The sequence below is a fragment of the Ambystoma mexicanum genome, chromosome 4p, assembly GCF_040938575.1.
Source record: "Ambystoma mexicanum isolate Mex_15411 chromosome 4p, UKY_AmexF1_1, whole genome shotgun sequence".
Lineage (NCBI taxonomy): Eukaryota > Metazoa > Chordata > Amphibia > Caudata > Ambystomatidae > Ambystoma > Ambystoma mexicanum.
In genome coordinates this window covers 535562264-535577923 of record NC_090927.1, presented here as the reverse complement: position 1 = coordinate 535577923, position 15660 = coordinate 535562264, and the positions used below count along the sequence as shown (strand labels likewise).

General features: G+C 45.5%; 1 protein-coding gene across 15 annotated transcripts in view; it reads right to left on the bottom strand.

Moving 5' to 3' along the window:
* Window positions 1-15660, bottom strand: part of FBXO25 (F-box protein 25) — a 989471-nt gene that overhangs the window by 750674 nt on the left and 223137 nt on the right. For all 15 annotated transcript variants that reach the window (XM_069606066.1, XM_069606067.1, XM_069606074.1 and 12 more), the window contains one exon: window positions 5311-5360. In XM_069606066.1, the coding sequence (XP_069462167.1) occupies window positions 5311-5360 (50 nt within the window). The remainder of the gene's footprint in view (window positions 1-5310; window positions 5361-15660) is intronic.

Here is a 15660-nt window from a genome sequence, read left to right as displayed (position 1 = left end):
ATGTATAGGGCGCTTTAGCTGGATGCTGTTTTGCTAGGACAACAAAGATTTAGCAGTTAATGTGCCTGCTTTTGTTTTGTTGAGTTCCTTGTCGTGGAAGGAGTGGAAAAGTTCTTTCCCTTCAAAGGGGAGGTTGAGTGCTTGGTCTTGAACCTCTTGAGAACTTTGTAGCATGAAGCCATGCCTGGCGAGAAAGGTCTATTGCGACCATAAGGCCCTGAGCGGATGTGTCCACATGATGGGCAGCGGCCTCCAGCAGGTCCTGAGCCAGTACTGTGGCATCAGACAGACTACCTTTAAAATCTTCTACCCTGTCCTGTGGGATACAATCTTGAAATTCCGAAAGCTCTCTCCACAGTTTGAGGATTTCAGCTGCCAGAACGACTTCAGTATTCGCTTGACGCAACTAAAGACCAGCATTGGAAAAAACCTTTTTCCTGATGCCATCCTGAATTTTGTCCTCCTTGGATAACACCTGTGAGGCAGCCATGGAGGAGGTTAAAGAAGGCTTAGCCTAGAGCATAGCTGCTGCTACTACAGTTGATGGAAGCGGGCAGGCAGCCATGGGTATGTCCTCTGATAAGTGTCGAGAATCAATCTTTTATTTATATGCTGCCCAGAATGAGGTTGGTTTTTCCCAGACCTTACAGGCTTCAGCCAGCACATCTTTTTGAAGAGAAAAAACCTCTGCACTCCTGTGAAGTAAGGTGTTAATGCTTCTGAGAGAACTCCTTGTGGAGCCGGAGCATCGGGTATTGGAATTTCCAGCAACGCCATCATATCCAAAACCTGATTGTGAAAAGCTCTGACATGTGGGGCAGGTCTTCAATGTCTTAGTCTGGGTGTTCCTCGTCTGTTTTGGCAGGGACAGAAAACTGATCCGTGACACATGGTACCTCCGACACCTTGGGCATATCCATTTGCACTACTAGCGTTGGAAGAACCGGTGAAAGCGGAGGCAATGGTGGCAGTGTAGGAGCAGGTTCCACTGGAAGCTGAGGCACTACCAGAACCTGCTGAGGAGGAGGTGCAGGCTGTGTCTTGAGAAGCTTATGATATATTTCTTTTAACAGATCCTTACGTAAGCCTTCATCGGGTCTGAGTGAATGAGAGCCTGGAATCTGCCAAATAACGTGTCCTCAGAAGATGATCTAGGCAGAGGAGTGGGTAGAGGCCGCTCTGGAGTGGCATACCCCTAAGGTTGCATTGAGGCAGGTTGCCAAGATGGCCCCTTGCCAGCTGGTTCCACATAAACCAAAGGAGCGGACATAGGAGGAAGTAAGACTGTGTGAGGCAGTGGAAACCTTGCACGCCAGTCTGTTGGTGGGTGAAAAGGGTTTCTATTATCCATGTTGTGTGGAAAAAGCTGCTAGGCCCCAAACGTAGGCCCTCCTGTCCTAGGCGTTGAAAAGGTTGGCTTGGAGGAGCTTGTCAAAATGGCTGCCTGAGGCCGCGTGGGTTGGTCTGCCATTTTGTCACTGCCTGAAGCGATCTGAGTCACAGATTTTTGTGAGGCCATTGTCACCACAGGAATTGTAGGAGGTTTGGAGTCGATAAAAGCGCTCCAACAGGGAACCTCGGCAGAGCCGGTACTCGAAGATCTGGAGCGTTTTTCAGCCCCTTTAGCCTTGACAGAAGTATGAGCCCTCATTGAGGGAACCTAGGCGGTGCCGGTGCTTAAAAACTTAGGGTCTTTGCCCTCTCAGCAGGACCAGTACAACCAGAAGATTCTTTCTGGGAAAGCTTAGGTTGACACCTGGTACCCAGAGACCCAGAATGGGACCCCTCGATCCTGCCGGTTTTGATTATAGCCCCTATTTGGGGATCCTCAGGAGTGATCCTGGTATTTTTAGCCGCTTTATGGGAAGCCTCAAGACTAGGCTCTGTGTGTTTAGTCCCCGACTGGGAAACCTCGGGAATAACCCCGGTTGAAGTAGCCCCAGAAACCTTGGCCTTCATTTTAGTTTAGTTACCTGAAGGGAAACCTCAGAGGGAAATCCAGTCGTTTCAGCCCCTTGATGGTGGAACCTCAGAGGAAACTCCGGAATCCAGGATAGATCCCTTTTGGGATACCTCACGGAGACCCCTGGTACAAAAGACCCCGGGAAGGAGTCCCCTGGTCGGGGTGCCCTAAAAAGGAAGGAATTTACTGGACGCTTCCTTTTTTCGTCGATGAATTGCTGTAAATGAGGATGGGGTAGTCGTTGGAACACTTCCTCCCACCTGGACGAAGAGCGAGTCGCAGTAGACCCAAGAGTCCCACTGATGTACCAGGCCCAAGCACTCCAGACAGATCAAATGGGGATCCGCCCTAGAGCAGCAACATTCGCACGAATAACAGGATACAAATCCCTGATGCTCCGGCATAGATGGAGGTAAGGAAAACTGTAACCGGAGCAGAAAGATGAAGTACAAGTGCGCCCGACCCCGACCGTGCAGAGAAAAGGACTGAAGGGCGATGCGCGGGGTGGAGGTCAGGAAGGCAGGGTTACAGCCGCGTGCAGTGCCCCGCTTAACAATAAAAGAAGGACAAACATTTTTTTTTGATGCTTCAAAGTGCTCCAGGAAAGGGGATGGGACGTAGGATTAAGTAGATTACTTGCAGAGCGGAAAGCTCTCTTTGGGTACGAAGGAAATAGGCATGAGGAGAGGAATCCAGGTAATCAACTGTTAACCATAGAAAGACATGTACATTAAAAACACTCCTTGAAAGGAAAGGGAGGCAGTGCAATGAAATGGGAATACGGGAAAAAAGTGATTGGAGATTTGATTTACCAACTAGTTTGGCTGCTATATTCTGAATAATCTGCAAATTCCTGATGCTAATCTGGAATACCCAGATGTTTTTGCAGTAAAATAATCTGACATTTATTGGATACTGGCAATGATGACTGTCAAAATACAAGAGTGGGTCAATAAAGAAATGTGTTTAAAAACAAAGACTGGAAAACAGGAGGAAGAGACTTGTACATTTTGGGGAGCAAAGAAAATATGTAGGTCCAATTTGAAGGACAGATTTTTGACCACAGGTACTGGAACAGGATACGAGCACATGGTGTTATCCCACACCCTCAACAGCATTGCCTCATTCTTGTCGCCATTAAGCTTGAAGCTGTTGGTGGCCATGCACTCAAGTATGGCTCTAATGCAATGCATGCAAACATTTCTCTATGACACTGTTCAACTGTCTCTCCCAATGGATCTGACATTTTGTCTTGTTAGCATAGGAGTATAAAAATATAAAAACGGACCAAATAAGCTTAGCAAGTGGGTGAACAATGCAGCACAACACAGGTTTGAATCCCGATCCCGCACTTAGAAAGCACTTATTGGTATGAAGTGTGTTAAAAAAAGAACAATTATAATGAATTCTAATTAATAACATAACAATTTAAAAGAACATGAGTCAGAGAGAAACCCTGGGTAACCCTGCAAAGAAGTCAGCTAAACTGAGAAGTACAAAGGGGCTGAGCGAGAGATTGTCTCCGGTCAGTGAGAAAGGAGCAGAGCAAGTGAATTAGCCACAGACACCACAGGAGTGGAGGCTGTAGAAGAGAATACATACTTTCGACTGGGTTGAAGGCAGCAGTTCGAAAGAACATCAGTCAAGCCCTGACACTGAAGACATCATTCACCTGAATATTATCAACTGCCACCCCCAGCAACGAGATAGATATGAAAATGTACGAGATTGAAAGGTCAAGAGAGGGTTTCTTAAGAAGGGGGTAGGGGGTAGGTTTAACAAATGTAAAAGAGATCAGACAGTATCCAATCTTTTTACCGTTCAAAACTCACTGCAGATTTATTTGAACACACATTTTGTACAATTTTTCTGCAAAAATATCAGGTGGCTCTTATAAGCAGTGAGGTGTTAAGGAGCTGAAGCAAACAGTTCTCACTACAGGAAAGAGTATGAATACTATTACAGGGCACATGTCCAGAGGAGAGCCAGATTTATTAAAGTCATGAAGGGTAACCAGGAAGAAAGATCAGGTGAAAGCAATCAAGACAGGGAATAGAGAGCGAGAATCAAAAGAGTAGAGGAAGAAGTGGGGAGTAGGAAAAAGATCCTTAATACTTTGGACCTCAAAGAAATAACTAGAGTTGCTCATATGAAGGGATCCCGGAATAAAGATGGCAGATCCACTTGCCAAAATAAGTTCTTTGAGAAGAATGAATAATTTTTTTTCTTTTTTATAAGAGTTCTCAATGAAAGGTGTAAAATGATTAAAAAGGTGAGCTTTGCAGGGTTTTTGGGATAACAGTGCATAAGCTAGCCTCCTTTCTCTTTTGGTGAAGGACTTTCCGTCTTCAAGGCTTGGAGTAAACCATTTAGAGTTAACAGCTCTGGAACCAACAGCACACTTTCTAGGGGGATATAAGAATCAAGGACCAATAGCAACCAGTGACTGACAGTGCAGTGTGCTTGTTCAACATCAGTTGGAGGGGAAGATGAGTAGAATAAGAGACGTGTAAAAATCCTCTTAATAGATTTTCCCTGAGCCAAACGCATGAACGCAATTTCAATTGGAAGGGTTGCCAAGAGAAAATGGAATAAGAACTGGCAAATCCAACATATTTGGCTTTTATGTAGGCATGGGATCAGGATTTTCCAGGCGCTGCCATAGTGGTACAATCTGGCCATAGCATAACAACTGCCAAATGGCAGTGCCTAGTAAAATCGAATGCAAACAAGAGGCAATACTGATGGCTCTGCCAATACTCACAGCTCATTGGCTCAATGAAGCATGACTGGACAAGGATAGTGGGGACGATAAATAATTGGCAAGCTTCCTAAACCATTGCAGGTTTACTCTCCGTTTGTCACAATACATAATGTGATAATGTGTGTATGTATGTTTCTGTTACTTAAATGCCAAGTAAGCAATCCCCTAGATTTAGATCTTTCCAGCAAGAGCCGTTTTGAGGACATGGGCCACTGTACCCCATATAAATATCTATAGCAAGATAATGATTTTGGTGGTGGATGCAGCATAGCTTATTGGGTTGCCAACAAACATCTATCTATTCCAACACCTTGACAGTTAAGCTCAAGTGTCCAGCGATAGGAACCTGGAAATTATATCTTGGTCTTAAACAATGGGCATCTACAATTATCAGTTTGTCACACTTCAGAAAGAATGTTTTTTTTAGTTTTCATAGCACTGCAATTTTTCCCCCAACATGGAGCAACATGATGATTCAGGGGACGGACATACATACATACATACCCAATGTGTTAGTAACCGGTTGATCAGCTTTAAGTACATAGCAGAAAAGTCATGGCAAGAATTTGCAAGGAGTACTTACTTCTCGGGTACTTTCTTTATGAACATAAATCCACTTTTCCCGAAAGAAATCTAGTTAAAAAACAATGACGGGAATAGTTAGTCGTGCTTTTACTTTCAATTCTTATGTGTACAACCTCATAATATTAATTTGTTTCCAACATTTAATTTCTTGAGCTGAGGAATTTCAGTAAGTAAGAATGCTTTTATACAATAAGATAATTATAAGAACTACATTTAAAAATATTGCTAAAAGCCGTCAAACCATTATAGTCACAATACATGAAAAATAACTTAATTGCAAAGGTATGCGCAGATGATGACCTCAATCCTCACCCAAGCCCGCTCCTATCGCCAAACGCACTAAACTATAGGTAAACAAAGTGTTTAAACAAGGGTCTTCATACTTGATTTAAGTACTCTGTACAGAAATTAATAAGAATCCAAGCACTCATGTAATGCGGGAGACAGTTGAATAGGAGGGCTTGGATTTTCTGAGATGTGCACCACCACATATTCAGATTCGGTCCCTCTGTTGACTTCCAGCAACATGCCAGATTAGCAAGTCTATAAGGAGAGATAGTGAGGCCCTTGATATAGGGTAAAACTCCTTCAAGACCCCCCCTAGTTTACTACCATTGGATTCATAGGAATCCAAATGCCACCATTTTTTATTTTTGCCAAAACCACCTACCTGACAATGTGGGACTTTGCGATCATGAAATGCAACACATGATAATTCTCTATATAATTGGTCACAATTCCTTCAATATAGTAGAGAGAATAAAGGTGCAGTTTTATAGACTTGGACAGGGGAAAGATCGCATCTGTAATATTTGATACATGGTCTCCTGATTTGTGGTCATCTGGAAGTTTTATGAGCCCTAAACAGTTCTCAATATGGTTATCCTCAATTTATTTTCCTATTTTTGCATGTAAAATTTAGAAACCCAACCTTTTTCTTACATCATCTGAAAGTGTTAGCTCTAGGGGCATTAGCTAGCGTGTTGCAGCTGCTCGTATTTGTGATTTAGAAACCCAATGACGAATCAAGGAATCTAGTTTGAATTCCTTTTTGCAATCCCCAAAAGAGAAGAATTGCCTCTTGTAAAGATTCCGTAATACACCATTCACCCATGCCACGAAAGTCCCACGCTGGCGGCTCATCGCGAAATCCGGACTACCCAGGATAGGACATAATGGCCTCAAAGCCCTGCTCGCTCCCAACTGGCTGTACACTTTATAACAGTGTAGGGTGTTAGCGAAAACCAAAAAAGGGGTAGCCAAAAATGTTACCCATCCCCCAGGACTGGCTCATAGCTCTGGCATGTACCTCTAGCGATAGATAGGGGACTAATCAATGTTCAGTTAAGTCAAATTCTAGAACTCAAATGATGAAAAGTAGCCTGGATAAATGTGGGAAACCATGGGCCACACTCAAGATCTTAAGGTGAGGAAGATACAATCCCAGTTCATTCTATCAAAGGCCTTTTTGCCATCTAGTGCCCCTGACGTTGGCCAAACGTCTCCCCATCTCAATAAGGTGTGGGTCCCTTGTAACAGTCATGGGAAGTATGATATATTATAATCAACTGTTTGGTCTTTACAAGGGAAGGGAGAACCCTTAGATGCATAGCCAGAATTGTGGAATATATTTTTGCATCTACATTGAGCAAAGAGATAGGATGATACGAGCTACAGTCCATAGCCTCATGGCCCTGTTTTAATAGAATGGTTGTGGTTGATTTGGTCATAGATTGCCTAATTGGACCGGAGGAAAGTACGGAGTTGAATAGTATTGTCAGTGGGCCTAAAAGACTGGACTTGAATGTTTTACAAAATAATGATGTAAAGTCATCAGGCTCTGGAGCTTTGTGATTTTGTGAAGGCTTGATTGCCTGTTCTACCTCCTCTTCTGGTAAATAGTCTTGAAGATCCAAGAGGTCTTGCATAGCCAACTGTGCCAAACCGGCTGTTTCTATATTAACCGGTTATGAAAATGGTTCTAGATCTTCTCCAGACATCAACGTACAGTAATAATCAAAAGGACTTTGGCCTCATCATTTTCCCCATATTCACGATTGACCAACCATTCTACCATGGCCCCACTGTCTTATGCTGCTCTACACATCCATAGCGCCCCATGCCCATGGCACTGTAATAGCACTGGTCCTATTTGCTGTATTGCAATCCCGATTCCTGACCATTGTCAATCTCAGTCACTGCTCTAAGCTCACCATATGACTACTGTGCCTTACTTTTGACTATTGCATCTAGCCCATTGTGCCTTACCTTTTGACTATTGCATCTAGCCTACTGTGCCTTACCTTTTGACTATTGCATCTAGCCTATTGTGCCTTACCTTTTGACCATTGCATCTAGCCTGTTGTGCCTTACTTTTTGACTATTGCATCTAGCCTACGGTGCCTTACCTTTGGACTATCGCATCTAGCCTATTGTGCCACACTTTGCACTGTCCTACCTGAACATTCTGTGCATTCTGCACTGTACTACCTGACGTGCTTGAAATTTGAATCTAGGTGTGCCGCACTTTGCACTACTCTACTTAGATGTGCTTGAGATTTGTTGCTACTGACCTGCCCATACTTGTTGCTAGCCTACTGCACCTGCACTGCCTAATTTTGTTGTGCTTCCTAATTGACTCATGCCCATGTATGCTACTCTGATCCCTGCCTGTAGGCCCACACTCTCAGCAAGCCCCAGGATCAGTATTGCCCTTGCGCCCCTGATCTGGATGTGCCCCACTGCCTAGACTACCGTAACTTGCAGCCCCAACTAGTGAGTCCCACATAGACCCGTGCCGCACTACCCTTCCAACTTTGGTAGCATGTTACCACGCCTGTCCATCCTAAGGCCTCTGTTCTCCATATTACAAGTACCACTTCTAGTGTGGGTACCTACCTGGACGCTCTACATATCATCTACTAACTTAGTGGCATTCAGTACCTTGCTCACCACATCCATGGCCTTCACCTACAGTCCTGCCGAAACCTTTCCAAGCATGGTTTCTCAGAACCACAACATCTACCTCAATGCGCCAGCCTTATGGCTTGACCATTTCACTAAAAAACTGTTACGCTCACCTGGTTCCCACAGGGGTGTCGGACGGAACTGGACAGCCACGGTCTCCACCAATGGGATTTGTAGTGCAGGATGACTGACTGGACTGGCCCACCTAGCTTTGTCTGCTTGATCCGTAGAAGTAGTCTCCTAAAGGCGCAGAAAGGGAATTAGCCACCCGTGGATTTGAGTAATAGCCCCTCACTGCGTCCCCATTTATCACCTCTGATATTCCCATTCGCAAAGCTCACCTTATAGTTTTGAATGATGAGCTCTCCATCCTGCGAGGAACGCAGGGGCGCGTTGATGGCCAGTTACTTCACTGGCTTGAGGATATTGGAAGAGTTCTAGAAAAATCTTGGCTCCAAAACGCCTAGCGAAGGACCGTAAGCATATAATTCTTAAGAGTTCAAACATGTCTGAATAATCACTCTTGTCCAATTCCTTTGTTTATCTTGCAGCTTAGACCCAAAAGAATATAGTTCTGTGGCAGCTGAAAGCGTTCAGGTAAGAGTCTGTGCTATTCCACACTGTCCGTTAAATGATGCCAAAGTTTAACTCGCTGCTTTCTCTTTTCTTACAGGTGCGGCGTAAGAAGATTTGGCGTGCTGGTGAATAATACCTCTGGCGGTAAAATCAGGTAAGTATATGGTGGCAAGAGATTGTCCTTGTTTGTTTCCCCTCGGCTCACCTTGTTTTCTTGTCCCCCTTAGGTGCTGGAATGCGGCAACATAATGATGAAGACAACGCCGGATCGTAGAGATGCTGCGAGGAACGGTGAATATGCTCCGGCGCTGCGACGTGTTTTAAAATAAAGTCTTTTTCTTGTTCAAAGGTGCAATGAATCCGGAATCAGGTTAGAAACCCAATAATGTTCTTGTTCTAACCTTCTTCTTTCCCCTTCTTTCTAGGCACTCTGGACTCGAAGCGTGCGTGGCACGAGGCTGGATGCTGACTGCAGGCACGGTGAGCGTTACGCTGCAGGATGCAGAATAACGCGAAGCGTGTGCTCCCCTTCGGGCGTGGTTTAAATAGCCACCAAAGTAGTCCCAGGTAAGTATTCCTCCACAACCACACCCGAGTAACAAAATAGTCCCTAGGTAAAGTAGTCCCTTCCAAGCCTCACATGGGCTTGGATCTCTTGCTGCATTGTCTGCATCTGGTAAGTTTTAATATATGAGCCTGGCGTCTATGGCGCCAGGACTGTTCCACCATATGAGTCTGGCGCCATAGACGCCAGGACTGTACCCATATAGCCCCAAACAAGGGTTGCTGGGCTTTCTCTGGATAACATGATGCCTGCTTCCGGGGTTGCTGGCCTTGGTCTGGATGCCCGGGGGTAGGCATCATGACAGCAGTCCTCCCCCAAGGCCCCTCCTAAAGTCGTTCTTCCCCTTGGTCTTGGTTTGTCTGGGAAATTCCGGTGGCATCTTCTCACCAACCGAGGTGCATGAACGTGGTCACTAGGTTCCCATGACCTTTCTTGTGGTCCGTAACCTTTCCAGTCGATTAAATAAAAAAAAGTTTTGACTTAACCATTTTGGAGTCAAGGATACTTTTAACTTCAAATTCGGGTTCCCTGTCTACAAGGATGGGGTCAGGTGGTTTGGTTAGTCTTGTTCCAGGTTGTACTGGCTTCAGAAGCGACACATGGAAGACGGGGTGAATCTGCATACTAGCAGGTAATTCCAATTTGACGGCCACCGGGTTGATAATGGCCTTAATAGAGTAAGGTCCCAAATATCTAGGGTTAAAGGTCTGCGTTCCCTTTAAAGGTATGTGTTTTGTGGCCAACCAAACTTGATCCCCAATCTGGTATTGTGGAGCATCACTTCTATGCTGATCAGCATTTTTCTTGTATTTTTCTTTCGCTTGCTTCAAATGTTCAGTTGCTTCCTTAAAGGCTTGTGTAATAGTAGTGTGCAGATGGTTCACTGCGGGCGTTTCTAAGTGTTGAGGTGAGTCAAGTTCCGAGGTTCGAGGATGGTGCCCGTATATGGTATAAAAGGGGCTTTGTCCAGTTCCAGAATGTACAGAGTTATTGTATGCGTATTCGGCAATCCATAGAATGTCCTTCCAATTACCTTCAGTCTGGTGTAACATACAACGCAGGTACTGTTCAAGAGTCTGGTTGGTCCTCTCCGTCTGACCATCGGTATGGAGGTGGTGACTGGTTGATAACCTCACTTCGATTTGCGCCAATTGACAACATTTTTTCCAAAAATGTGAAATGAATTGACTACCTCGGTCAGAGACCAATATGGAAGGAAATCTGTGTATTCGAACAATGTTTTCAAGGAACTCCTTGGCCAGAATTGAAGCAGAAGGTAATCCCTTTAAAGGAATAAAGTGGGCCATCTTGGAAAAAAGATCTACAATAACTAGAATGGTGTTGAATCCATTACATGAAGGTAGGTCTGTAATAAAGTCTAACGATAAGGTGTGCCATGGTGTAGGCGGGATATCCAAAGGTTGTAAAAGTCCAGCTGGTTTTTTCTTCTGACTTTTGTTTTGGGCGCAAATGCCACAAGACATTACCAATGACTTCATGTCTTTTCACCAGGTGGGCCACCAGAATTGTCTATTAATTTTAGCTTCAGTCTTTGCGATACCTGGGTGCCCTTCCATCAGGGTGTCATGATAATTGGAGATGACTAGTTCTTGTAGTTCCTTGTGTGGCAGAAATAGTCGCCCTTGATAATCAGGTAGATCATTGATGACTGAGTATTCCGGGCCTTTCTTTACCCAGTCCTGCAGGGCTGTTGGATCGAAGAGTTGTTGGATCTTTACCTGAATATCCTCTAGTGTCTGTAGAGTAGTTATGCCAAGAATTCTTTGTTCTGAAATTATAGGTACCGGTTCTGGGTTCACATATGCTTCTCCCATCCCTATTCGGGATAAGGTGTCTGCCTTGCCATTTTTACAGCCTGGTCGATAAGTGATCACGAAATCGAACTCGGCAAAGAACAATGCCCATTGAAGTTGGCGTGACGATTGGGCCTTGGCTGTTTTTAAATACTGCAAGTTCCGGTGATCGGTGATTACAGTAATGGTATGCCTGGCACCGAGAAGATAGTGCCGCCAAGCCTTGAAGGCGGATTTGATGGCTAATAACTCTTCATCAGTAACCGCATAGTTTAACTCGGGTGCCGAAAACTTTCTGGACCAAAATGCTACTGGGTGAAGTTGACCAGTTTCAGGATCCTTCTGAGACAGGACAGCTCCCATGGCTAAACTGGATGCATCAGTTTCAACTATGTATAGAAGTTCAGGGCGTGGGTGCTTTAATACAGGTGCAGACGTGAATTTCGCTTTCAACTATTGGAAGGCGTTTTCCGCTTCTTCGGTCCACAAGAATCGTTTCGCAAGAGTGTTGTGATAGGGCGTACAACATATGAGAAATCCGGAATGAATCTGCGGTAGAAATGAGCAAATCCAAGCATGCTTTGTACTCCTTTAACTGAACTGGGTGATGGCCACTTGAGAATTGCGTCCACCTTTCGAGAGTCCATTCGAACTCCTTTTGGAGTCAGGATAAATCCAAGGAATTCAACTTCCGTAGCATGAAAAACGCATTTTTCCAATTTTGCGTATAACTTGTGCTGGCGCAGTTTCTCTAGGACTGCACGAACGTGCTTCACATGGTCTGATTCTGAAGAGGAGTACACTAGAATATCGTCTATGTATACAACAACACAGATCTCAATGAGTTCACAAAGGACATCGTTCATAAAATACTGGAAGGCTGCTGGTGCATTGCACAACCCGAAGGGCATCACCTGGTATTCGAATAACCCATACTTAGTGCGAAAAGCAGTCTTCCATTCGTCGCCTTTCTTCACACGTACCAGATGATATGCTCCTCGGAGATCTAATTTAGTGTAGATGCAAGCATCCTTTACTTGGTCTAGCAATTCGGGAACAGAGGCAATGGGTATCGGTTCTTAACCATGAACTGATTCAATGTGCGGTAGTCTATGCACGTTCTGAGGTCACCTTCCTTTTTTGGCACGAAGAACAAAGCTGAAGATGCATGGGACTTGGATGGACGAATGAAGCCATTGGCAAGATATTGGTCCAAGTATTGTCGTAGGTGAAGGTTTTCAGCTTCAGTAAGGGCGTAGATCCTACTACATGGAGGTTGTGCACCGGGTATGAGATCGATTTGACAATCGTATGATCTGTGAGGTGGTAAGGTGTTTGCCTGTTCATTTTGGAAAACATCGTGGAATTCTTGATGTTCCTGAGGTAACTGCACGACTGGAGTAGCGACTGCGCTCAGGCCTTCATTCAAGGTTTTTTTCGGGTAACAAGTATGTGCACAATCCGGGAAGGTTATTCTCTTCTCTCGCCAATCAATACAAGGATTATGTTTTTCCAACCAAGGTATCCCCTGTATTATTTGAAACTGTGGGGCTTTGATTAAATCAAACACAATAGTCTCTCGATGCCCATCCTGACCCAATAGTGTCATCTCTGCGGTGGAATGAGTTACAGGTCCAGAGGCAATTTCAGTTCCATCGACTGTGGTGATGACATCCGAAGTGGTCTTTCTGCAGAGAGGTAGATTCATCCTAGAAGCCAATTTGTGGTCCACATAGTTTCCTATGGCCCTGCTATCAATGTATGCCCTTACTGCGTGCATACGTGATGGTTGCCTTGGATCTATAAAGGACCATTGGTATGATGAAGTGCGAGGTCTGAGTATCCTTCTTCAAGCTCGGCACGCGGACCTCTACGTTTGTCGGGCATGGTCGTTTCCAGAGTCAGACTCCATATGGCTTTTATCAGCAGCTCCTACCACTTTCTTGGGTGGTTTTACAGGGCAATCCCGTTGAAAATGTCCCGAAGTTCCACAGTATAGACAATTGCATTTGCCGTCACCTTTCTTTCCTTCTGAGTCAAGGGTCCTTTAACCCCTCCGATTTGCATGGGCTCTGAGGCATCTGCTCCTTTGGGGGTAGCGTTGGGTTTAACCAACACCCGGTTCTCGAACTTGGCTCCGACGGCCTTTCTGTTCTGAAGTCTGTGATCTAACCGGACCACTAAGTCTATATATTCAGCACAGTCTTGAGGTGGGTTCACAACTTGTGCCAAAACATCTTTGAGTTCTCCTCGAAGTCCTCGATGAAATAACGTAATCCGTTTTACCTCGGGCCGTCCAGTTTCCACCACCAACCTATTGATGTAGGTTAGAAGGTCCTGGTTACCCTGTCGTAGGGACAGAAGTTCGTTATCCAGGGCCTGTCCTTGGGAGTGCCGGGCAAAGTGTCTTTCCATGTTCATTTGAAAACCCTGAAAATCCCGAAGAATAGGGTCATCCTGATTGACTAGTGGAATTGACCAATTCCCTGCACTGCCGTTGAGATATGATAATACAAAGGCTACTTTGGCTTGATCATTTGGAAAGGCTCCAGGTCTGCATGAAAAGTTTTTTGGGTCCCCAGCAAAACGTTCCGGCGGGGCTAAAGGAGTGCTCCCTGGTAGAACCACTTGCACAGGATTGCTCGATGAAACAGGAGTTGAATTCCCCCCTCCCCCATAACCAACCCCCCCCCCACCACACCCCCCCCCCCCCCCGAGTCCAGGTAATGGTGTTTGCCCAGCTTGGTTTTGCAATAATTGTCTAGCAAGATCATCAGTTCGTTCCTTAGAAACAATCAGTTCTCTCCAGAGGGTATTAGTTTCTTGGCGAGCGGCATGTACTTCAGCCCTAAGTTCCCCTAATAATAGGGCCAATTGGTCAGTTTCCGAGGTCTCCATGACACCCGGTGAGGATTTGTAGAAAGTCTTCGCTTTCTGTTACGCTCACCTGGTTCCCACAGGGGTGTCGGACGGAACTGGATAGCCACGGTCTCCACCAACGTGATGCGTAGTGCAGAGATTACTGACTGGATTGGGCCACCTAGCTTCGTCTGCTTGACCCGTAGAAGTAGTCTCCTAAAGGCGAAGAAAGGGAATTATCCACCCGTGGATTTGAGTAATAGACCCTCAATGCGTCCCCATTTATCACCTCTGATATTCCCGTTCACAAAGCTCACCTTATAGTTTTGAATGATGAGCTTTCCATCCTGCGAGCAACGCAGGGGCGGGTTGATGGCCAGTTACTTCACTGGCTTGAGGATATTGGAAGAGTTCTAGACAAATCTTGGTTCCAAAACTCCTAGCGAAGGACCGTAAGCATATAGTTCTTAAGAGTTCAAAAATGTCTGAATAATCACTCTTGTCCAATTCCTTTGTTTATCTTGCAGCTTAGACCCAAAAGAAGATAGCTCCGTGGCAGCTGAAAGCGTTCAGGTAAGAGTCTGTGCTATCCCACACTGTCCGTTAAATGATGCCAAAGTTTAACTCGCTGCTTTCTCTTTTCTTACAGGTGCGGCGTAAGAAGATTTGGCGTGCTGGTGAATAATACCTCTGGCGGTAAAATCAGGTAAGTATATGGTGGCAAGAGATTGTCCTCGTTTGTTTCCCCTCGGCTCACCTTATTGTTTTCTTGTGCCCCTTAGGTGCTGGAATGCGGCAACATAATGATGAAGACAGCGCCGGATCGTAGAGATGCTGCGAGGAACGAGGAGTATGGCACAGCGCTGCATCGCTTAAAATAAAGTCTTTTTCTTGTTCAAAGGTGCGATGAATCCAGAATCAGGTAAGAAACCCAATAATGTTCTTGTTCTAACCTTCTTTCCTCTTCTTTCTAGGTGCTCTGGACTCTAGGCGGGCGTGGCACGAGGCTGGATGCTGACTGCAGGCACGGTGAGCGTTACGCTGCAGAATGCAGAATAACGCGAAGAGTGTGCTCCCCTTCGGGCGTGGTTTAAATATCCCCCAAAGTAGTCCCAGGTAAGTATTCCTCCACAGCCACACCCGAGTAACAAAATAGTCCCAAGGTAAAGTAGTCCCTTCCAGGCCTCACACGGGCTTGGATCTCCTGCAGCATGGTCTGCATCAGGTAAGTTTTAACATATGAGCCTGGCGTCTATGGCGCCAGGACTGTTCCCCCATATGAGCCTGGCACCATAGACGCCAGGACTGTACCCATATAGCCCCTAACAAGGGTTGCTGGGCTTTCTCTGGGTAACATGATGCATGCTTCCGGGGTTGCTGGACTTGGTCTGGGTGCCCGGGGGTAGGCATCATGACAAAAACCTACACCTAACCAACCTTGCCCTACCGCCCTAAGAAACACAAGACTAGGCTGCAGACTTATGGGCAAAAAGGGTCACCCTATGTACCCGGACCTACATCCTAAAACCTTGACGATCAGCCCGCCCCCACAAACGTCCACCTTACC